This window comes from Callospermophilus lateralis, chromosome 10, assembly GCF_048772815.1.
Source record: "Callospermophilus lateralis isolate mCalLat2 chromosome 10, mCalLat2.hap1, whole genome shotgun sequence".
Taxonomy (NCBI): Eukaryota; Metazoa; Chordata; class Mammalia; order Rodentia; family Sciuridae; genus Callospermophilus; species Callospermophilus lateralis.
The window spans coordinates 121811488-121837846 of record NC_135314.1 but is presented as its reverse complement, the minus strand read 5'-3'; the positions used below and the strand labels follow the sequence as shown (position 1 = coordinate 121837846).

The following is a 26359-nucleotide window of genomic DNA, read 5'->3' as shown; positions in this document are numbered from 1 at the left end:
CTTCATCCTCTCATCCACAAGCCCAAATAGTGGCACTGGGGATGTAGCCCAGTGGTAATGTGCTTGCCCAGTGAGCACAAACTGTAGACTATATTCAGCACCAGGGTTGGGGGAGGACCCATAAAGTATAAAACATGTTGTTTTGAAAATAATAGCCAAAAAGAGCCCTAGGAAATGACAAAGAGTGCCTGACACCAGAAATTTTTAAGGAGAGAATGCAGAATGCAGACAGGACAAGAGATCAGATATTCTTAACCCATGTAGTAGTGAGAATGCTATGCACACGATCCTTGGGGAGCTCTAGCTCAGAATCAAGGCATTCAAGGAGTGGGAGGGAGCCACTGGCAATCACAAAGAGGACCACTATGGGACTGTAGATAGTCAAGCATACTCCTTTCTCTTTCTGTGCTAAGACGGAACAGCTATGGTATCAATCCCAGATTTAGGTGAGAAGCATGGGTACTGAGCCCTAGGAAGTCAACTGATTCCAGAATGCATAGAAGTCCTCTCATTTGGGATACTATAATTCCTACAGTTACTTAAGACACATTACAGGCAGACGACCAGAAAGTCTCTCACTAGTCAAGAAAAACCAACATAATGATAAGCACTTCTAGGAATTGATCCTACAAAATACACAGATGTATGAAGCAGTATGTACAAAATGATCATTGCAGACGTTTTAATAGAGAAAAGCTGAAAATAAGAAAAACATCCATCAATAGGAATATGTATGTTGAATAACTAACGGTTACTAATGAATATAACTACAGAATATTGAAGTATGTGAAAAATGAAGACCTATTCATGCTAACATATCCGCAAAGTGTATTAGATAAAAAAGATAAAACTATATAAAAATGATCTCACTTCTTAAAATGGAGGAAAATAAAGACATTTACACTAAACAATATTGGTAACTACAAACTTAACTCTTTATACAGCTCTGGAGAGAAGAGTACACAGAGGTTATAGATAGAGACTTTCATTTTTGGTCTATTTCTTAATTGTACTACATACCTAAATTTATTTATTTCACACACACACACACACACACACACACACACCCAAAGATCTGAATAAGATTACTAAATCAGTATTCAGGGAACACTCTGATTAAGTAAGGTACAAGATTGTGGCAGAAATAGTGAAAATTAATTTACAAGTCTCTGAGGTTCAAGGAGCAATATTTAGTGTAACACATGGATACTAAAGAGGCATTAGAACCAAGACTTAACTTAAAGTTAAACTGTAATGACCTGTTTTAATAATTACCTGACAAGTTGGTAAGTGTATACCAGTATTAACCTTCTGGTACATTAAAAGAGTATTACCTTTAACCTTCTTTTTTTTTTTTCTTTTGTTTTTCTTTCCAGCAACTCTTAGAACACAAAAATGATAGGGGAAAAAAGATGAGGGGGCAGGCAGGACTCAGATCCTGAAGTCCCAACCTGACCCAGAGCCTTTCTAAACTGGTACTCGTGATCCACCTTCCTGGGTCAAGCATTAATATTCAAAAGACAAAATTTAAGCTAAGAGACATTAATATGGAAGGAGTAAAAGGGACTTGCACTGTGAGATTCTGAGAGATTTCATGGCAAAGCAGAAATGAGCCTAGGCCAGATACCTCTCCAACTAGTAAACATCAAGCAATGCTTTGATACTCTGAGAATGAGAAAAACATACATAATTATCTCTATTTGGCTTCCTAGACTCTATATCATTAATATTCTATGTGTAAAATGGTTTTGCTGAAGATACTTAAAAGTTGTTATGTGAGACCAAGAAAGGTGAATATTAGGACAGAGTTCAAACAAAGTCTTAAGTTATAAAGTTAAAAAACTTAAAGATCCATTCTGTTACTTTTTCCTATAATGGGATGGCTTACTTTTAGCCATGCATCTGATGGCCCAGTTAAAGACTGCATTTCCCAATCTGGCTTGCAGTTTGGTTATAGTTGTGAGATCTGGCCAATGAGATGGGAGCAGAAATGAAAACATACTAACAATATTCTCTAAATAAGACTGGGGCATGGCCTCTAGTCTCACTTTTGTGTTCCTGAAGCCTGTATCATAGCAAAGTAGGAAGCTAGAGCAGAAATATTAAATTATGAAATGGGAACTGTATGCTAAACATGGCAGAATTTCAAAATGGAAGACATACAGATCTTCACACCACTTTCTTGTCCTTATAACACTTGCTTTGTTTCACAAAGATAACAGTCTCTTTGTTCAAATGAGTAACATTCACTAAGAGTACTGTTAATCTCCAAGGTGCAACAACATCCCTTAGAGATGGCTGAACCTGCACTTACATTGCAAAATGGCTTAGTAACAGTGCACAGATGGTCCACAAACTGAACTGCCATTTAATAAAACTCAGTATATGCATACTTACCCACACTCACATACTGTTCTTGCATATGAGTTATGGTCTTCCACAAGTTCACTACCATAAATGAGATGAAGGTACAAAATAATGCATACAATTCTATAAGAAGACAGTCATTTAAAACTCTTGATACTTACTGCTACATTAGCACTATCACTGCTTGCAATCTCAGCTGCCTTTTCAATAATCTGTTTTAAAAAAAGTTTTAAAGTTAAAATTTGATTCCCATATTCATAGAATTTTAAGTGTACATAACTATGCCTGTACTTAGATTATAAGAGACTACATTATGGTCTGGCATTTCTGCATTTTACAATGGAAACATGAATTTTTAAAAGCAAAATGGTGCTTCCCAAGTGCTTCAAACCTTTGGCAACAGGGAAACAGTGATATTACTGTAAGAGACTGCAACTCCTAGGGGACATTAGGATTACCTGTAGGTAAAATAAGTAAATATATAAATACATATATATGTAACACTTTTTTTGAAATATAGATAAACAAATTTTGGTTAAAAAATGCAAGTGTTTATAAGAATTACTAAATGTAGAACAAGTTCTTGTCATTTCTCCCTTTTCACCTTAAGTAACAGATAACAAAAGCAGAAGTTGGGCTAAAGGTATAGCTTTAGCTCAGTAGGAAAGTACTTGCTGAGTCCTGGGTTTGATCCTCAGCACCAATACCAAATAACAATAACAAAACAAAACAAACAAACAAAAAAAAACCAACAAGGAAAGTAAAAGTAATGACTAGGGAAAGCCTAAAAATATTTTTTAAATTCATTAAGTTTAAAGGGGGTGCTCAATCTCAAAAAGAAGGAAACTCACTGGTCTAGTGGAAGATCAGTGGAAAAACAATCAGAAGATCCATTTCCTATTTCTGAGTAAATAATTTATCTATGTTCTCATGTATAGCATGATAATTCCCGTCCTATTTCATAGGGTTGCTGTGATAAAGTGAGATTATACTTATTAAAATTAAGCAAGAGCCATAAAATTGGCTTGAAAAGCAAAATGTATGCAAGTGGTTACAGCAACAAAATTAAATAAAAAGAATAGGACCTATGGGAACTTTTGCATTTTACATAGGTATTGCTTATTTTATAATAAGCATATATAATTGCAAAATTAAAGGAAAACCAATTAAATATAAATGTATTTATACATATTTAAAAACTAAAATCTTTATTCCTAACTGAACTTCTTCAAGACAGCCTTCCCAAGAGACTAGAAAGGCAAAGGAAAATTTAGTGACCAGTTATGGATGACTATGGTCAGCAGTCAAATATATTTTTAAAAAACTTGACCTCTCGGGCGCTCGCCTGGCGTGCGTGCGGCCCGTGTTCAATCCTCAGCACCACATACAAACAAAGATGTTGTATCCGAAAAAAACTAAAAAATAAATATGTAAAAAAAAAAATTCTCTCTTTCTCTCTCTAAAAAAAAAAAAAAAACTTGACTTTTCTTAAAATCTTAGATTAAATCCACTTACATTTACATGGGATGCTATATTTGTAAAAATGCTTCAAAAACCATGTCATTTGATCCCAAGTAAATTATAATTGACTGTAGAATACAAACCATAACTGAACACAGTAAGAATCATTATATTAAATGTAGCATAAGCAGTTATAGCTTATGGAGAAATTTCTATCCATGGTCAACTAAAATCACCACAAAAACATAATGGATGAATCAAAATGTACTTTTTTCTACTTAATGCATACTAAAGTATATGGGTCCTACCATATTTGGGATTTCAATTATAAGAAACACAAAATTTAATTTGGTTGTAAATTATCAGTCAGAAAAGCATTCTTAAAGGACCTGAAGTGAAAAGTTACCTCTTGGGTAGATAAAATCAAATTAAAGTGAAAATGATATAAAAAACACCAAATTACATAAATTAAATGTATATAATACTTTTAAAACATCTCCTTTAGTGTTGGAGATGCAGATTGGTGGTAGAATGCTTGCTTATTAAATAGGTGAGGCTCCTGGGTTCAATGCCCAATACCTCCCATGTGAAACAACAACTCTACAGGATTTAGTGTTAAATATTAAAATGCAATTAAGTTTAATGTGGATTAATTTGTAATATTGTTTAGTAAAACATCTTTAAAGGCAGTTTATTCTCAATTGGATTAAGAAAAAAAAGAAACTTGTTTATTTTTTGAGAATTTATTCAAAATTTCTGCATAAAAATCCACATCAACCATGTCTGAAACAAGGATGCCAAACCTGAAGATAAAAATATGACATCTTAGCTCTCCGAACATAAAAATTATCAAAATCCTATTTTCAGTCCTCACCAGATAATCTCCTTATCCTTAAGACATGCAGTTCACATACTAAGGAAATAAATTTGTAAATGGAAGTCCCTATGTAGACTCTATACAAATGCTACCTTAAGAAGTCCTACAAATAGGGATAGGAAAGGTAGCAGAATACAACAGTTACTAATATGGCATTATGTAAAAATGTGGATGTGTAACCAATGTGATTCTGCAATCTGTATTTGGGGTAAAAATGGGAGTTCATAACCCACTTGAATCTAATGTATGAAATATGATATGTCAAGAGCTTTGTAATGTTTTGAACAACCAATAAAAAAAGGCCATCAGCTAATAAATAAATAAATAAATAAAAGAAGTCCTACAAATAGTAATATTCAACATAAATAATCCAGTCTTTGAATATCAACTCTAAAACAATAGTGATTTTGTCTTTAATCTCTGAATCAACATGTTAGATATGTTTCACTGAACATTTTATGTGTTCAGTTACATATTAAAGTATTTATGGCCTTTTTACATTGAAAATGATTTCAGAACAATTACAATTTTGTCACTTAATAACTGAGGAACCTGAACTCCAGAAGCCATGCCTTACTTGGTCAATGATATCACCAGAACTCATAGGGCTTGCAGGTTCCCTGCCATGCCTTGTTACTGAACCAAACCATTAACTCATGTTAAGTTTTAAAGCGAAGTAGACATGTTGAGCTCAAACTGCAAACACACAGAGCCAGGAAATAACACTTTAAATTATTTCATGCACAGTGGTCCTCTAAATAATTAGCTTACCTTATCGAAAGGAGGGTAATAATAAGGTTGTTTTTTATTCTCTGGAAATTTAATATGTAAAGCTGTTGCATTTTCAGTATATGGATTTGTCTGAACAGTTCCCATAGGATTCAACATTTCTTCAAGTTCATCTAAAACATGCAAATAATTTTGATTCTTAAGAAACATTTTCAAAACTAAACTAAAAAAAAACAAAAACAAAAACAAAACTGAGCCAGGCATAGTGGCACACGCCTGTAATCCCAGCAGTTTGGGAGGCTGAGACAAGAGGATCTCAAGTTCAAAGCCAGCCTCAGCAACAGCCAAGGTACTAAGCAACTCAGCAAGACCCTGTCTCTAAATAAAATACAAAATAGGGCCGGGGATGTGGCTCAGTGGTTGAGTTCCCCTGAATTCAATTCCTGGTATCCCCCAACCACAAATAAAACTATAAGGTATTTCTCCCATGTAAATGACACAAACAGTACTGTCACTTAAGAAAGTCTGGCAGATTGTTCTATCAATAAGTCTCTAGCTTTCTATTAGAGCTTGGAATAAAGTTTCTGTATGAGTTTGTACACATCTTTAAATAAAAGAAAGTTAACAAAAATCAATAAATACTTTACCTCCTTCTTCATATTGAATAAGGCTTCTTGACTCTGAAAAAAGCTTAACTGGAACTGCTCTCCCTATATCAAAACTAGGTAACCCACAGAAACCATTTTATCACCACATGTGGACTTTTTGTTGCTTTTCTTATTAGTTATACATGACAGTAGAATGCATTTTGACATATTATACATATAAGGAATATATAACTTCCCATTCTTCTGGTTGTACATTACGTGGAATTACATTGTTGTGTACTCATATAGCACACAGGAAAGTAATATCTGATTCATTCTATTCTCTTTCCTATTCCCATTTCCCCTCCCTTCCCTTAATTCTCCTTTATCTCATCCAATGAACTTTTAGTCTTCCCTGCCCACACCTTACTGTGATTTGGCATCTGCATATAGGAGAAAACATTTGGCCTTTAGTTCTTTGGGATTGGCTTATTTCACTTAGCATGATAGTCTCCATTTCCATCCATTTGCTGGCAAATGCCATAATTCATTTCTCTTCATGGCTGAGTAGTATTCCATTTTGTACATGTACATTTTCTTTATTCATTCATCTGCTGAAGGATACTAGGCTGATTCATAGTTTAGCTATTGTGAACTGAGTTGCTATAAACATTGATGTGGCAGTGTCACTGTAGTATGATGATTTTAAGTCCTTTAGGTATAAGCCAAGGAGTACAATAACTGGGTCAAATAGTAGTTCCATTCCAAGTTATCTCCATATGGCTTTCCAAAATGGTTGCAACAATTTGCAGACCCATCAGCAATGTATAAGTGTATCTTTTCCCACACATCCTCACCAGCATTTATTGTTACTTGTATTCTTGATAATTGCCATTTTTACTTTAGTGAGATAAAATCTCAGTGTAATTTTAATATGTGTTTCTTTAGCTGCTAGAGATATTGAATATTTTTTCATATACTTGTTGACAGATTGTATTTCTTCTTCTGTGAAGTGCTTGTTCAGTTCTTTCAATCATTATTATTTGGGTTATTTGGTTTTGGGGTATTAAGTTTTTTGTTTTTTTTTTTTTTTTTTTTTGAGTTCTTTATATATCCTGGAGATTCATTCTCTGAAGTGCATGGTGGCAAAGGTTTTCTGCCATTCTGAAGGCTCTCTCTCCATGTGAACCTCTTAATCACATATGATCTGGTTTTCACGATCACTACAGTATCCACGCTGATATTCAAAGAGTCAATGACATTCCTCTTGTCAAATCTACATTGTAATGTTCCCTTTATTATCCTGCAACTCCTAATACAAATAACTTCTCTGGTGTCTCTGCAGTACTCCTTCCAAGTGGTACTCTTTTTACCTTACCAGTCACATTTTTCCTCAAAAGACACTCCTTCCTTTCTTCTCCACCAACCTAACCATGGTCCATTCATGGATTTGAACATGTAATCTTAGGATTGCAAGAAAACCCTGAAGTTCAGATAATATAACTTTCTACTTTAACAGATAAGTAAACTCCAGATGAGAGAATAGAGTTAAGAGTACAATTTTAGGTCTCCCCTCTCTAAAGTAACATCTGTTTTCTTATGATTTTTTATAACAGTTGTTCTTTCTGTATGTTCTAAAAAAAAATAAAATGAAATTTAAAAGTCCATTCTTTCTAGACCTAATGTCCATAAAGTATGTACACTTGGAATGATTTCCCAAAGACAGAAAATGTTGCCAGACACAGTAGTGCACAACTATAATCCCAGCTACTCAGTAGGCAGAGGCAGGAGGATTCCAAGTTCAAGATCAGCCTCAGTAGGGTAGTGAGAAGCTGTCTCAAAACAAAAACAAAATGGGCTAGGGGTTTAATTTAGAGGTAGAGCATCCTTGAGTTCAATCCATAGTGCCAAGGGGAAAAAATGGGTAGGAAAACTATAAATTTCATTTCTTTAATCTTTTGTTCATCTTATTTAAGATTTTCCAGTCTTATAGATTCAATTTTTACCTTGATGGAAGCCAATTCTGATTATTTATACATTTTCAGAGTTGATTTATCAGTAAATTATAATCCCACAGTTGTGCTCTCCAGCAGTATTACACTAATTCGTGCATCATTTGAAATCAGATACGACATATCTGAACCTATCTGAAGTCAAATGTAGGGTTTTAGTATTTTCAGAGTAAAAATTGGTACAATTTCTATTGGAGAGTAATTTATAATTACTGAAATTACAAATGTATTTATTCTTTGACAAAAAAAATCCACTTCTGGGAATTTACTTTAGACATATATCTGCACTTAGGGTTATTCATTATATTATTTGAAGTATCAAAAGCTAATTCTCATAACAACAACAAAAAGGTAATTCTCTATGCACACTGATTAGAAAATTCTAATTTGTATAAGAATAGGGACAAAAATAGAAATCTACATTTGTATTTCCTAGTGTACATACATGAAGAATTCTGGAAAGATACAAAAGAAACCAATAAATGTGATTATATAGCTTGCAATGAAAACCTAGGGACTTTGGATGACAGATTATTTGTAGTTGCTTTGTTTCTTGTTTGCCTCTGTTGGAATAAACATGACAATTCTAGAGCTGATACAGGCAAAGCTAATTCTGTTCATTTATTATTTTTATCATACTTTTTTTAAGAGATGAAGTCAGGTTCAAGGTAATGCTAAGTTAATACCATCAAAAATCATCATTTTCATTGATAATGATAATTATCAAGTTGTTTGTAGGTTCTGGAGCACATGTGTGAGAGTGGGATTTTCAAGAAAGTATAATTTTCACTCTATTGTGAAAATATAGCTCATCATCAGAAATGTGTCAAATACTCATAGCTCTCCTATATTTGAGGAATAGCATGATTAGTGAATATTATTGGAAGTTTAAGCAGCAGAGGGTAGATATAAGATAAACACAAGTGCTTATTTACATACACACACACCCTCACACACATACACACACACATATTATATTGCATATTTGGAGGGGAGGGTTTACCAGGGATTGAACTCAGGGGCACTCAACCACTGAGCCACATCCCCAGCCCTATTTTGTATTTTATTTAGTGACAGGGTCTCATTGAGTTGCTTAGCGCCTTGCTTTTGCTTAGGGTGGCTTTGATCTCATGATTCTCCTGTCTCAGCCTCCAGAGCTGCTGGGATTATAGGCATGTGCCACTATGCCTGGCTTGCATAGAGTTTTTAAGTGTCAGGAAATAACTAATTATCAAAAAATAATTTATCAGGTAGCAATTCCTAAAATAAAATTTTCAAATGTCTGTCACAAAATACTCTAAAAAATCTAATAAGTTAACAAGGTTGCCAAGTGTGGTGGCGCAAACCTATAGTCCCAGCAACTAAGAAGGCTGAGGAAGGAGGATTGCAAGTTCAAGGCCAGTCTCAGCAACTTGTAAGGCCCTAAGCAACTTAGCTTGTCTCAAAATAAATAATAAAAAGAGAGCTGGGGATGTAGCTCACTGGTAATGTACCTCTGGGTTCAATACTCAGTATACTCCTCCCCCCAAATTCCACAATGTTACCAAACACATTAACAAACTATAAAGACAGAAAATGAGAAATAAAAACACTATTATAAATAGAAACTTGACATTAAAATTTCTAAATTTTGAGTAAAGCAGTATAGAATAATGGAAAGAGCAGTCTTTCATTCAAATTCTAAGTGTGGACCCATAAGGCAAGATTGACTTATACTTTGTGATCTTTACTTTATTCATCAGTAAAAAGATAATAAATTATCTACCTCATTTGATCAGGGTTTTTTAAATAATATTTGAGAAATGCTGTGGAAAGGACTCTACTTACCTCAAACTTTAGACTAAAGCCAATTAATAAGGGTTTTTATTACCTATCCCATTTTAGTAAATGCTCCTTCTACTAGTTAGTACTAGTTAGCACAACTAGAAACAATAAAGGTTGTAAGACATTCTGGGCTGGGGTTGTACCTCGTAGTAGAACGCTTGCCTAGCATGTGTGAGACACTGGGTTTGATTCTCAGCACTGCATATAAATAAAATAAAGGTCCTTGACAACTAATAAAATGTAGAAAAAGAAAAGAAAAAAGAAAGACATTCTTCCTTAGGAGGATTTTTTTAAAAAACTATAAAAATAAAATATTTTCAACTGGGGATAAAGCTCAATGGTAGAGCACTTGCCTAGTATGCATAAGACCTTGCATTCGATCCCCACCACTAAACTAAACTAAACTAAACATGAAACAAAAAAGAATCAAATCATTTTATGAGTGTATATAAATAATCTATGTAAATCTGTTTTATATCACAAAGACACAAAATGACAGTTTATTTACTAAAATACAAGAAGAGTGAATCATAAAAGATACAGTAACTAGTCAACAAACCAAAAGCTAGTAACTCTTTAACACTAAGGATTAGATGTAAATCTTACCAGGAAATGAAGACCAGCTGTGCAATATTATGTCTCCAGACCTCAGCTGTCCTTTAAAGTCAAAAACCATGGTATTTACCCATGCTACAGGATAATGCTGTTGAAAAAAGAAATCAATGAATAAATATGCTAAAAATGAACTTCAAGGTGTGAACATGTTTATGCCCTTTGTTTCAATGTTAGTTCTAGAAATTTCTGAATTCCCAAATGATTTCCAAAAAATCACCCCAAATGAAAACAAAACATTATCTGCCAAAATGTTTAACACCTTTATAATGGCTAAGGAAAATCCTAAAAGCAAATTAATATACTACAATAAAACAGTATATTCATAAAATGGAATATACTCTATAGAATCTTTGAAAATAATGAGGAAATTTTAATGATTAAAAAAAATGAGTGCTATAGATCAGGTTATGCTTTAAGTACTTTTAGCTTATATAAATCTTAATGTGGGAGGAGACAACGTCTCTATAGTTTGTAGAATTCATTTATATAGCCAAAAAGGAGACACTGAACTAGTAGGGCTTTAATGCAGACATTTGAAGATTCATTAATTTGGCCATGATGTTATCAAAATCCTCATAAATACTCAAACACTTTGAGAAAAATCCTGAAGAAAGATAGAAATAAAAATTAAGAAAGTTACTTTATGTGACTTTTTTAGTCATTAAAATTTATTTTTAGAAGAATATATGATAATAACCAGAGGAAATGCTTAATTCCCATGTTAAGAAAAAAAGGATACAAAGTTTTATAAATAAATAGAGACTAGATTTTTAAAAACATAAAATTCATTCTTACTCCCCCAGAAGAACTTTTTTTAAAAAAAGAAAAAACTGAAAGACACTTGATTAAAAATACGAAATAGGAGATGAAAATATGAGAATAGATATATCAGCCTTTATTTAGGATTTCAAAATCCAAGAAGGTCTGAAAACTAAAATTTTGTTCATAACTAATGTGACAGCAAAACTGGCCAGAGATGACAAGAAGCTAATGATAGTCTTTATTTGCCACATTTAGCATGAATATTCATATATTTTACTCCAAATACTGATGTGTTTCACTACATATTTGTGCCCTAGACCTCATAAAGTATGTTGAGTGAGGTATGATCTCTGATCTTTCTAAAATACACAAAATTGTGAATTCTCAAATATATCTGGCACCTGGAATTTTGATTAAGAGATTGTGGACCAGTTATTTTGACATATCTTCATTCTCTTTTATCTCTATCTTCCAAAACATATTATACTTGTCATGAAACACATTATGAAATTTACTAAAATAAATTTGCCAAAAGAACATGAATTAATAAAGCATAATCATAAAGATTTACTGACTTCTTGAAGACAGGTCTTAGGGACCAACACTAAATGATATAATTTAACTTATATTACTCAATTATTTCAAAAAGTTTTTAAATTATCCTATTGTATAAATAATTTTTCAGAAGTTAGAATATCATTACCACTTTCCCAGCTTTCCTGATGGTCTGATATTTAGAGGGATTTATAGTTTTTGTTGATTTCTTCGTTTTTACTTTATCCAAAACTGCATAAACTGCAAGACATAATCGAGCCATTCTTGGCAAGTCACAAATATTAATATCAAATTCCAGTAATTCATTCCAAATGTGATCATTTTTCCCTGATATCTCTGAGCTTACGATGGTTTTACACAGGAGCTCAGTACCATGAAAAAGACCAGCCCTGACATGAACCTGTAATGGGAGAGAAGAAAACAAATACAAATCATGAAAATTGTACCACTGAAACATCTCTTCTCTGGAGAACGAAGAAATGTGAACATCAAATTATGGAATGCCTGTTTCTCTATAAGTCTATCACACTGTGATTGATCAGTAAGCTGTTCACTCAGCTAGGCTTAGTTTAACTTGTTTTCATTAAGTAGGTAGAGCATCTACAAAAATCAAATATTGGTCAAAATGCCAGGGGTGTTGATGGTTAAAACAGTGTTAAAGAAACAAACATAATAAACATAAAAACTACTCAGACGCTTAACTACCACTAACTTCATTTATTTGGAGTCTTGTCTGACTCTTCTGTATATCTGAGAAAGAAAGGAGGAATGAGAAGGCTCCAAAGCTTATAATCTATGATTTTGTCATTATAAGTCAAGAGCCAACTAAGATATTTTATCTATACCTATGATTATTCCATACATCACTGTTCTTTTTTGCCCTAAAGGCTCACATTCAGAACATATGTAAGATTTCTCAAAAAATTTTACTCAGTCACTTGTATATATATTTTTAAGTTATGACCTAATTACCTTCAATATAAATGTGAGTGGCAAAAGTGGAACTAAAAATAAAGAAATTGCCCAATGATACACTTTTAAGATCAAAAATAACTAAAAACTATGTTATGGTGGCATATAAAGCTACCAGTATGCCAAACACATCTTAACAGGAAAAGGATAGCTTGCTTAATAAATAGTATTAATTTTATTTAATTTCATCAAAAATCATCACAAAGGATTGAATATTTTAAAATCATTAAAAATTTGAAAATTGGGCTGGGATTGTGGCTCAGCGATAGAGAGCTCGCCTAGCACAGGGGGTTGGGGGGGTGGGGGGGGACCCGGGTTTGATCCTTAGCACCACATAAAAATAAAGGCATTGTGTTGTGTCTATCTACACCTAAAAAATAAATATTTTTTTAAAAAAGCTTGAAAAATTTTTAAAAGCTATCAGAATAACTGCTGAAGCTGTGTTACAGGTTCAGGGAGGTCTATGAACTATTTTATGAACTTCTCTGTATTTGACATTAGGGGGAAAAAAAAGATTTGCTTACAGTAAAAGAAGAAAATCGATTACTCCAAACATGGATGGATTATTAAACAGTAAATATTATAGTAACAGGGATTACAAAGGATTACTAAAACACTTGTAAACATATCCCTAGGAATTTATATCTGAACATATTAGTGAATTCTCTTCAGCTTCAGAAAAAGGGGTGTTCCTTCTATTCAAGTCTCTGGACCCCATTGTGCTCCAACTTCCCAAGTACTCTAACTGTGCTCCTTTGTCCTCAACATTGGGAAAAGTTCCCTCCCCTGCAGGCTATTAACTATGTGAGTTGATATTAAACTCAATCAAAAATCATCCCAAGAAGCTAACATCATCACCTGCTTTGTACTATGAAGAGAATGGCACCTGTTATCTATTTAAACACTCTCTTTCAGTCCATGAAATATATATATAAAGGGAATACAGATTTATGATATAATTTTAAATGAAGAATGAGATAAATCAAAATACTATTAAAAGCATGTTCACACTGTGATGATGTGATGGAAAAGAATATGAATAATCATTTATACTAGAATGACTTGTCATCTCTTAAATAACCTTTGATTTTACGTTATCTTTAAAATATTTTAAAATTAATATTCTAGAAAGTATCATAAAATATGCTCCAAGTTTAAAATCCTCTATATAGACAAAATGCCCAAACCCATCCAATTTAATGAAAGCATGAATAAAAACAGAAATTATTTTTTGGTGTTATGGTACTTTCCCATGTACTCAAAAATGAGTTTAAAAATCTAAAAGACTTTTGGTTTTAGTTTATAAAGATGGTAAGGAACATTATAAAGAAGGATTTACCCAACAACACTTTTAGGAAATCTTTACATCCACCTCATATGCTATGAGTATCTATGAGAACACTAACAACACTAGTATTTTTAATAGCCAACATAGACCACTAGACAGAACAGGAATGAACTCCCCCCGCACCCCAAAAGGGTCTTGCTATGTTGCTCAGGCTAGTCTTGAAAATCCAGATTCAAGAGCTCCTCCTTCTGCTTCAGCCTCCTATGTATCTGGGTTTACACATGCGTACACTATCACACCTGGCTCAGAGAAAGCATTTTAACATGCGCTTCATTGCTCCTTAGAAATACTTTATTCTGTAAATAAAATTCAGCTGCTTATGTGAATCATAGAACAAGTATTCTCTCCAAAGCAATTAAGAAATAGCCATCATCAGTCTGTATCATTTCTAATGAACTTTTTAAGACTGAAGAAATGATCAATTTCACAACACATGACCAAAAATTTGTATGCCATTATGTACTCAACATTCTGTTTCTTTATTTAAATGAAATTCACATCAACTCCCAAATCACTGAGATTAAATGATAGAGGCAGTTCTGAATAGACATTAAGAACATGGCTTTCTCAAGTAAGATCTGTATTTTACTGGACTCTGTCTGCCTTCTTCAGTTTCAAGTGTTAGGACCTTAAGCAATGTCATTTCATTGGGATTTTTTAAAATTATTTTTTATTTTGTAGTTGTAGATGGACAGCTTGTCTTTATTTTATTTGTTTATTTTTATGTGATGCTGAGGATTGAACCCAGTGCCTCACACATGCTAGGCAATGCTCTGCCACTGCTATAGCCCAAGCCCTAGGACTATTTTTTTCAAATGAGGATAATAACTGAACCCACCTCAAAGAATTGATGCAAAGCTTAAACAAAATAAAACACATAAAACTTGGAGCACAGTGGCTGGTTGACTATGTAACAAACTGTATTTAGTGTTAGTAAAATTATAAGGTAGGAAGAAAGAGCATAAAACTGCTCTGGTTTCCACCCTGGATTCACAGGTTTTCTTTTCCTTCCTAGTTTATCTCAGGGAGATTAAGTATCAGTTAATGAAAACATAATGGATAGGGATTTAAATTTATCAGAGGGTTAGAAAGGCTCCATCATTGTTATACCAAACATTTTCTTAAAAGGAAGTCAAAAGGCAGAAAAGGAAAAAGGAGAAAAGACAAGTTCTTTGGCATTCCTTAAGAATGGAAAATAGGGCTGGGATATAGCTCAGTTGGTAGAGTGCTTGCCTTGTATGCACAAGGTCCTGGGTTTGATTCCCAGCACTAACAAAAATAAAGAATGGAAAACAGTTTGGTATAGCTTGAGTCAAATGAGAACAGTGGAAACCAACTGTGTCACTTAATAATACTAAGTAGGAATATAACTAAACTATTAAAAGCTCCACTTTAGGCCAGGCTACAGAAATGTAAGGGAGGATCTAAAACTAGACACAAGGAGGGTGGTAGGGAGGCTGCTGCTGTAACTTGGGGGAAAAGATTAGGGACTAAAGGCCAGACAAATGAATGCATAGGGCAGGATATTAATGAGATGTCTCAATGAGATGTGATGGCACAGAGGCAACTCTAGCTCTTTACAAAATATAAGAGGAAAGTCAGTCAAAGGGGCACCACTGCATGCAGCCAGATTCTTCTGAGGAAGACAGTGGTGATGTGTTGAGCACAGCACTACTGCCAGCATCACTGTAGTAGGTAAAACAATGCTTTACATATCTGTTTCATGCAATATCTTTCATTAGGTAAATACAAAATATCATAATCACTATGTGTATATAGTGAGCGAAAATAGCTGTCTGGAGCTGAATAAATATCTGATGTCTAGAGAAAAAGGCCTGGGAATCATAAGCTGAGGTGGTATAGCTTTTCAAGTTCCTTATAAGGAGAATACTGGGTAATTGCTTTCCAAGGTCTGAAGAACACTAAGTGAGAGGAAAATCTCTGAGAGGTGCTGAAGTAAGGCTACGTACATGAAGCAAACAGCTCATCTGACTTCTAAATTCCTTTAACTCAAAATCTTTACTCCTTTCCCTCAGCCTTTCCCAATCACACCTTGCATTTGACTTCCCCATGTCTTAGCACCTCCAGATCACTAGTTCTCACATCTCACGTTCCAACAAACTTTCTCTTCTAACTCACCCCAACATTTCCACAGGAAAATAGACTTGCCCCCATCGAGGCCTCTTTTAACACTGATTTCAACAACCAACAATCCACTTCCCCAGTTCTCCATCAGCTTTTGTCTCTCTGCAAGCACCTGTCTCTCCTTTTCACACTCATCAAGAAGTCCACACCCTGGATGAGCGCAATTACCTGCTTCTTTTCCATGCCACATGATTCTGGGCAGAAGCACCAAGACCGACCAATTTTAAATGTAAAATTATTATTCATCACTAGAAAAATCATTTCTTACTCTTCTTTCCTTCACTGATCAGAACTTCTAACGACATTTACTCTGTAAGGTAATAAGCCTGTAACATTGAATAACACTACACAATTTCTTTTGATGCCCTGTTTAAGCTTTTTTGTCAGGTTTCCTGTTACTTCAAGATGACATGCTGATGTGACAAGATTCTTCCTATCAATTTATTCTATTTGTAAGGTACAGAACATTAGAACAATGAAATACTATCCCACTGTTACTCATGAGGAAAACATGTCATTCGGAAGATCAAACTATATATCTAAAATAAAAATCCAATACTTACTAAAGAGAGATACACTGTTGTTACTAAATAGTGAGCACAGGGTATGTGTTGGGATGGTATAGAAAAGCTTGAAGAAAAAATTTTTTTCCCTGGAAAATGCAGGTTATTTCATAGGCACCTGATACTCCATACATCTCCATGAAAGGCAAAAAGAGATGGGTAGGAGCATCATCTACTCACATTATGAATCTCTAAGATAACTAACTCTACACTAGGCTCAGTACATATTTGATCTAAATAGACACAACAAAGTGTCTGCTGCACAATCCTACCCCAAGCCCAGTTTTGAGTAAAATTACAGAATTTCCTGAAGGATATATGATATATTTCTTTGGCAAGTTCAAATATTAATATTCAGCTAAAGATAAACATCACAAGGCTGAGTATGGAAGTTGGACCAAATTAGTTTCTTGTCTCATAGAATGACTTTTTTTGTAAATGCATAGTGATTATGATATTTACCTAATGAAAGATATTGTAAGAAACAGATATGTAAAGCATTGTTTTACCTACTACAATGATGCTGGCAGCAGTGCTGTGCTCAACACATCACCCACCGTCTTCCTCAAAAGAATCTGGCTGCATGCAGTGGTGCCTGCCTGTAATCCCAGTAGCTCAGGAGGCAGAGACAGGAGAATTACCGAGTTCAAAGCCAGCCTCAGCAAAAGTGAGGCGCTAAGCAACTCAGTGAGACCTTGTCTCTAAATAAAATACAAAATCGGGATGGGGATGTGGCAGACTGGTTGAGTGCCTCTGAATTCAATCCTTGGTGTCCAACAACAACAAAAAAGGATTCACTAAACTCTCAATTTATGGAATCATGAGCTACAAACTCTTGAAGAACTAGGTTTTTTAAATCTTATTGCAATCTAAATATTATAACTGATCAAGTTTTCCCTTTGCTTTGTCCACTACTAGAATACCAAGCAGAGGGCCAAATATGGAGCCCACATCAAGTAATTAATAAGATCAAGAAGGATCTTATTACATACATACCTACTGGGAAAATTGCTAATAACATTTTTTTATTTGTTGCCAGTTAAATATCCTCACTATTTTTTAAAAATTCAAAACTGTATATTGTATGTTAAAAAAGAGAAAGATGAAGAGTGGGATAGGGAGAGAGAGAGAGACATCACCTCCAATCACCTGTAAAATATTATTAAGTAAATCATAAATAAATAAAACACATAAAATATATTTTGCATTTGTTGTATGAGGGTTGAAAAATAGGAATTTCAGGATAAAAATGGTATTTCTTATTCCTAGAGATCTTACAGATGTATGAATTTGTTACCTTGTATATATGGAACTTAAATATAGTAAATTTGGGCTGGGGATGTGGCTCAAGCGATAGCACGCTCGCCTGGCATGCATGTGGCCCGGGTTCAATCCTCAGCACCACATACAAAGTTGTTGTGTCCGCCGAAAACTAAAAAATAAATATTAAAAATTTCTCTCTCTCTCTCTCTCTTAAAAAAAATATAGTAGATTCAGAAAATTACAAGTTAAAATAATAAATATTTTTCAAAGTGTGTTGATAAAGACAAGCTATTTCAAATAAATTCCTTAGCATGATTTGTTGTTTGACAAACTTTGAGAAATAACAAGTATCCACCATATAAGTTCTAAATAAATATTAGCTAATAATATTTGGGAAAAAATAGTTGATATAAGTAGATCAACAAACTTCTGGCAAAATTCAGAGATAGGAAAATAAGGTAGTATTATGGTTAAGCTGGGGCGGGGGTGACCCTCAAGTACAAAGGGCCAGAAAAGTCCTATACTGTCTGTGAAAAGCCACAGCAAAGAATATAACCTGGTAAAAAATAACAATGAAGAACCAGCAAAACTTGGGTTTAGTAACAATAAGTTTATTAAAAAAAAAACTTGAATATTCTGAAAATTTTACTGGAAAAATGAAATCACTATTTAAGAGTCAAATTGTGATTTACTGACATCAAGGAATTAAGATTATTTTTGCTTTGGAAATCTAGTAATTCACTAAAAAGACTTGACAAATGCTTTAAATTAAACAAGAGTAGAAAAAATGCTCTACATTTACAATGAAATAATGAAAATTTTGTTTTCTGAATTTAGAATCTTCCATGATAATAAGCATTAAAAAGTTTTTGTTTGGGGGCTGGGCTGTAGCCCAGTGGTAAAGGACTTGCCTAGCATGTGCAAGGCTCTATGCCCGTATTGGAAAGAAAAAAAAAAAGTTTTTACTTTTGGAAAAAATAACAGGAAAATCTATTCTCCAAACTCGTATCACGTGAAATTTTGTAAAACTATCCTAGCTCCTGATGTCTGGTTCACTTTCGGTCTTCTGAAAAGTTAAGAATTTTAAAGTGCCATCATGCTTCATACAGTCATGTGTTTTATTATCCAACTTCAGTAAACTACCAATGAGACAGTTTTTCACAAGCCCTAGAACCTTAGGAGAGCAAGAGAAGTAGGTTTTGTCATGCAAAGGACTTGCCACTGTGCTACAACAGAGAGGTGCCAGCCAACACACAAGCTGAGTTCCTATACTCACCAATTAAAAATGTTCTGTGTTGGGCAACATACGAATTTTTTTCACAACATCAACACCTTAATTTCCTCTTGTTCCACAATATGGCCAAAATCCACTACATTTTTGCCTTTAGATATTAGACACAAAAAAACATCAGCAGCATGAATAAGCTGAATTCCCAAGTTTTCGTTAAGTATACTTCATAAAGTATAACTTTGCATCCTTAATCACTTGTAAAGAGGGAAAACCATTTCTTCTATACTGATACTTCTGAAACCAAAAGTGTGTTTTTTCCCACACCAACTAATTCTTTGGACACCAACTGGGGTCTGCCCTACAATTCAATTCTGACACTAATTACTTAGGATTAGTGCAGCCCCACATGTTCCACAGGACTTCCCCCCACTTCACATACCAAAAGCAAGTCCCATCTGGGTGCATAACACACGCCTGTAATTCCAGTGGTTTGGGAGGCTGAGTCAGGAGGATTGGAAGTTCAAAACCAGCCTCAGCAACTTAGTAAGACTCTGTCTCAAAATAAAAAATAAAAAGGACTAGGGATGTGGCTCAGTGGTTAAGCATCCCTGGGTTCAATTCCCCAGTACCAAAAAAAAAAAAAAAAAGAGAGAGAGAGAGAGAGAGAGAGAGAGAGACCATATGCAAGTTCCAGATCATCATCACTACTTCTGTTCAACTGGTTATCAATTGAGAGATTCCACAACCCCCTCACATTCAATAACGTAGTCTAATGAGTCACAAAACCCAGGGTAAACACAATTGCCAGTTTATAATGAAGTACATTTCAAAGCATAGAAATGAACAGCCAGATGATAAGTACATAGGGCAAGGACCAGAGGATACCAAGCACAGAAGCTTTTGTTTCCATGGATTTGGGGTGTTCTCTTCTCTCAGCATATGGATGCATGTATCAACCCAGAAACCCTTCAAACCCCACTGATTATAAGTTCCATTTTAATTGTGGTCACTGGTGATTAAGTTAATCTCTAGTTTTTCTCTCCCTTGACCTGGAAGTCAGGAAGTGGGGATGAAAGTTCTAGTCCTCTAGTCCTCTATCCACAAGATACTCATCTTTGGTAACCATCGCCTATCTCAAAGGCTATGTTTTTCTTTTTTATTCCCCCTACCACTATAATCTAACACACACACACACACACACACACACACACACACACACTACTATTGGCAGGGCATGGTGGTATATACCTATACTCTTAGCAACTAGGGAGGCTGAGGTAGGAGGACCAGCCTGGGCAACTTAGTGAGATACTGTCTCAAAATAAAGCCCTCCCTAGCGTGAACTGGCCTCATTCAACTGGTTGAACACCTGACTACAACAAAATGGCTGTCCCTCCCCTGAGTAAATGAGAATTTTTCCTATCTGATTGTCTTATAACTGGAACATTGGCTTTTTCCTGGTTCTGGGGCTTTTAGACTGACACTAGAACTAAATCATTAGCTCTCCTGGGTCTTCAGCTTGCTGACTTACTCTGAAGAGTTTGGGATGGTGTTGCTCATTTCCATAATCATATAAGCCAATTCCTTACAATGAATATTTATGTATTTTCATTTTCATGTGATATATATCAATATGTACATATATTGTGTATATCCATGTCATAAACATATTATATATGTCCATCCTATATATCTATCTCCTATTGGCTCTGTTTCTCTGGAGAACGCCGAGTAATCCAACTACCCTCACCACTTAATCTAACATTATACTTGAAATCCTAGCCAGGGCATTAAGGAAAGAAAACAGTTCGGAAAGAAAGATATGAAACTGCCATTTTTCTTTTCAGACTCTGTTTAACATTATTCCAGAACATGTTATGCATACAGCAAGGTGTGTATACAGGAAGTCATGTCATGAATGCATTGCACTTACTTAAATTTGGCTATATAATATCATGGGGGGAGATCTAGAGAGCTAGATAGGGAAGGGTAGAAATACAATCAATAGTACATGTCATTAAGCTCATTACTCCTCTCTACAAATGGAAACTCACAAACAACATAATGCAGCTTGATAAGTGAGAAAATCTGGTAAAATGTATGCACAATGATTTTAGGTATTTTGCCAATGACAAAGAAAAAAAGCATAATGCTTGAGAAAATAAAGAATGTAATGAAGTTTACTTGAGGAAGAAAATGAATAATAAAAAAAAACTATAGGAAATACCAACTACAAATGAATTAAAAAAACTGATAAATTATCTTCAAGCCTGGAGATATAGTTGAGAGATTGATAGAGTGCTTGCCTACCATGTGCAAGGCCCTGGATTCAATCTCCTGCACCATTGAAAATAAAAGAGAACTGGCAAATTTTCTTTAGAAGACAGACATGATAACCTACAATTTAAAAGAATAAATAGGAATGACTATTTGTTACCATGTATAGATAGAAATACATCTGTAGATAGAAATCACTGCATTAAAGTGTGTATATGTGTATGTGTATATGTGTGTATTATACTCCATATGACTTAAAAATAGATTTGACTATGTGATTTCTGCCTACAAGAATGAAATCCCCAGCTGGGTGTGGTGCTGCATGCCTATAATTTCAGCAACTCAGAAGACTGAGGTAGGAGGATCATAAGTTCAAGGCTAGCCTTAGCAACTTTGCAAGAACCCAAGCAACTTAGTGAGACACTGTGACAAAACAAAAAAATAAAAGGGCTAGGGATGTGACTCAGTGGTTAAGCACCCCTAGGTTCAATCCTGGTAGTAAAAACAAACAAACAAACAAAGAATGAAATTCCCAAAACAGAAAGAAATCTCTATGGAATATTTACTAATAATACATAGAAATGCCCAAGGTGTATTAAACAGCAACTATATCAGATTATAGAAAAATGTACATAGTATCAAAATAAATACAACAAAATCTTATGCAATTCCCATACCATGTGTTTACAGATATTTGTATAAACATGGGGGATACTCACAAGGCTTGTTGTATGTTTGTGATTTGAAAATAGGTTAGTACCTTTTTCTTAATCATGTTTGTACGTTTGTTTACTTGTAACAAACTTTTGAAATAGTATACTTTTGAAGTTGAAAAAAAATAATGAAGAAATTTTTAATTAAAAGAGAAAAATAGGGCTGGGGATGTGGCTCAAGCAGAAGCGCGCTCGCCTGGCATGCGTGCGGCCCGAGTTCGATCCTCAGCACCACATACTAACAAAGATGTTGTGTCCGCCGAAAACTAAAATAATAAATATTAAAAAATTCTCTCTCTCTCTCTCTAAAAAAGAAAAAAGAAAAATAAACCAGATGCAGTGGCTCATGCCTATAATACCAATGATCTGGGAGGCTGAGGCAAGAGGATCACAAGTTCAAAGCTATCCTCAGCAACTCAGCAATATGCTGTCTCAAAAAGGGCGGGGGGGGGGGGGGCGGTTTGGGGATGTGGCTCAGTGGTTAAGTCCTCCTGGATTCCATCTCTGGTACCAAAAAAAGAAGAGAGAGAGAAAAAAAAGAAAAATAAATTTACTGCAAACATAGAAAACAGACAAATTGGCCATAAGTACACTCATTAAAAAGAAAAATTTTGCTGACATCTTAAGAACAAAGTCCTTATTTTAATGACAGCTATTGAAAGAATGTATCTCATTATTTTTTTATTTTCATATTTGGCACTGAGGATTTTATCTCAGGGATGCTTAACCACTGAGCCACATTCTCAGCCCCCCATTTTTAATTTTTTTAAATTTTTATATGTTTACTTTGAGACAGTGTCATTAAGCTGCTTATGGCCTAAGTTGCTAAGGTTGCTCTTGAACTTATGATGTTCCTTAGCCTCTCAAGTCACTGGAATTACATGCATGTGCCACCATGCCTGGCAAGAATCTTTTTAGTTATATATATTTAAGGTATACAACATAATATTTTAATGTACATATACAAGTGACTACTGTACTCAATATTAAGAGTACCTAAAATTCATTAGAAGAATAAAAAGTCAACAAATAAATGACCTAACACTACATCTCAAAGCCCTAGAAAAAGAAGAACAAATCAACACCAAAAGCAGTAGAAGACAGGAAATAATTAAAATCAAAGCTGAGACCCAGCCCAGATCGCCCACAGCAGCCCGTGTGGGACCCAGGCTTCTAGTAGGCCCAGGTCCACCTCTCCACAAGTGGGACAGATACCTGCCAGAACCTAGCCTCTGGCGTAGGACCCTTCCAAACAGCAGACTACCATGGGAGGTCAAGCCTGGTGGCTTAGATCCACCCATATCGGCCTGCACGGGGTCCAGGCTCACAGAGGGCCTGGGTCCACCCCTCTACCAGCAGGCACTGACATATATAGAACATTTCATCCTTCAACAAGAGAATACACTTTCTTTTCAGCAGCACATGGATCCATCTCTAAAACAGACCATATGCTATGCAACAAAGCAACTCTTAGCAAATATAAAAAAGTAGAGATACTACACTGCATTCTATCAGATCATAATGGAATGAAATTATAAATCAATGATAAAATAAGAAATAAAATCCACTCCAACACCTGGAGACTAAATAATATTCCACTGAATGAACAATGGGTAGGAGAACACATCAAGGAAGAGATTAAAAAATTCTTAGAGGTAAATGAGAACATAAATACAACATATCAAAATCTCTGGAACACAATGAAAGCAGTTCTAACAGGAAAGTTCACTGCATGGAGTTCATTCCTTAAAAGAAGAAAAAGTCAACAAATAAATGACTTAACATTACATCTCAAAGACCTAGAAAAAAAAAAAGAACAAATCAATACCAAAACCAGTATAAGATAGGAAATAATTAAAATCAGAACTGAAATCAAAAAAATTGAGACAAAAGAAACAGTTGAAAAAAATTGACAGAACAAAAAATTGGTTCTTTGAAAAAAATAAATAAAATTGAGACCCTTAGCCATGCTAACAAAGGAAAAAGAAAACTCAAATCACTAACATACGTGATGAAAAAGGAAATATCACAGACACAACAGAAATACAGAAGATAATTAGAAATTATTTTGAAAACTTGTACACCAATAAAATAGAAAATATTGAAGGCATCAACAAATTTATATAGTCATATAATTTGCCCAAAATGAATCAGGATGATATACACAATTTAAACAGATCAATTTCAAGTGATGAAATAGAAGACACCGTCAAAAGTCTACCAACCAAGGAAAGCTCAGGATCGGATGGATAAACAGCCAAGTTCTAGAAGAACTTTAAAGAAGAACTAATACCAATAATCTTCAACTTATTTTCAGGAAATAAGAGGGTGCACTTCCAAACTCACTCTATGAGGCCAATATCACCCTGATACCAAAACCAGGCAAAGAAAGAAAAAACCACATCAAAGAAAGAAAACTTCAGACCAATAATATGTCTAATGAACATAGATGCAAAAATTCTCAATAAAATTCTGGCAAATCGAATACAAAAACATATCAAAAAGATCGTGCACCACGATCAAGTAGGATTCATCCCAGGGATGCACGGTTGGTTCAGCATACGGAAATCAATAAATGTAATTCATCACATCAATAGACTTAAAGATAAGTATCAACTCAATAGACGCAAAAAAAAGCATTTAAGAAAATACAGAACCCCGTTATGTTCAAAACACTAGAAAAACTCAGGATAACAGAAACATATTTCAACATCATAAAGACATGCTAAGCCCCAGGCCAACATCATTCTAAATGGAGAAAAATTGAAGTCATTCCTTCTAAAAACTGGAACAAGACACTTCTATTTAACATAGTTCTTGAAACATTGGCCAGAGCAATTAGATGAAAGAAATTAAAGGGATAAATTTAAAGGATAAAAGAAATTAAAGAAGAACTCAAATTGGCACTATTTGCTGATGATATGATTCTTTACCTGGAAGACCCTTAAAGTTATATCAGAAAACTTCTAGAACTAGTAAATGAATTCAGCAAAGTAGCAGGATATAAGATCAACACCCATAAATCAAAGGCATTTCTGTATATCAGTGACAAAGCCTCTGAGAAGAAAATGAGGAAAACTACCCCATTCACAATAACTTCAAAAAAAAAAAAAATAAGATAATTGGGAATCAACTTAACGAAAGAAGTGAAAGATCTACATAATGAAAATTACAGAACCCTAAAGAAAAAAAGTCAAAGAAGACCTTAGAAGATGGAAAGATCTACCTTGCTCTTGGATAGTCAGAATTAATATTATCAAGACTTTCAAAGAAGAATTAACATCAATACTCCTCAAAATATTCCATGAAATAGAAAAGGAGGGAAGCTTTCCAAATTCATTCTACGAGAATAATATCACCCTGATACCAAAACCAGACAAAGACGCATCAAGGAAAGAATACTTCACACCAATATTCCTGATGAACATAGATGCAAAAATTCTCAATAAAATTTTGTATACAAATTTCATACAAAAATATACTAAAAATATATGCACCACGATCAAGTGGAATTCGTCCCAGGGATGCAGAGTTGGTTCAACATATAGAAATCAATAAACGTAATACATCATATTAATAGACTTAAAAAAAGAATCATATGATCCTCTCAATAGATGACAGAGAAAACATTTGACAAAATACAGCACATCTCCATATTCAAAACACTAGAGAAACTAAGAATAGCAGGAACATACCTCAACATTATAAAACATGTATATGCTAAACCTAAGGCCAGCATCATTCTAAATGGAGAAAAATTGAAAGAATTCCCACTACAAACTGGAACAAGACAAGGATGTCCTCTTTCACCACTTCTATTCAACATCATCCTTGAAACTCTAGCCAGAGCAATTCAACAAAAGAAAGAAATTAAAGTGATACAAATATGTAAAGAAGAACTCGAACTGTCACTACTTGCTGATGACATGATTCTATATCTAGAAGATCCAAAAAATTCTACCAGAAAACTTCTAGAAATAATAAATGAATTCAGCAAAGAAGAAGGATATAAAATCAACACTCATAAATCAAACGCATTCCTATACAAAACTACTCCA

At 34.3% G+C, this 26359-nt stretch overlaps 1 protein-coding gene across 2 annotated transcripts in view; it reads right to left on the bottom strand.

Moving 5' to 3' along the window:
* The window catches only part of Pik3cb (phosphatidylinositol-4,5-bisphosphate 3-kinase catalytic subunit beta), a 134231-nt gene that overhangs the window by 35307 nt on the left and 72565 nt on the right, over nucleotides 1–26359 (bottom strand). For both annotated transcript variants that reach the window (XM_077110355.1, XM_076867579.2), the window contains 4 exons: nucleotides 11938–12189; nucleotides 10464–10560; nucleotides 5477–5607; nucleotides 2529–2579 (listed from right to left, as the gene is read on the bottom strand). In XM_077110355.1, coding sequence (XP_076966470.1) covers nucleotides 2529–2579; nucleotides 5477–5607; nucleotides 10464–10560; nucleotides 11938–12189 — 531 coding nt within the window. The remainder of the gene's footprint in view (nucleotides 1–2528; nucleotides 2580–5476; nucleotides 5608–10463; nucleotides 10561–11937; nucleotides 12190–26359) is intronic.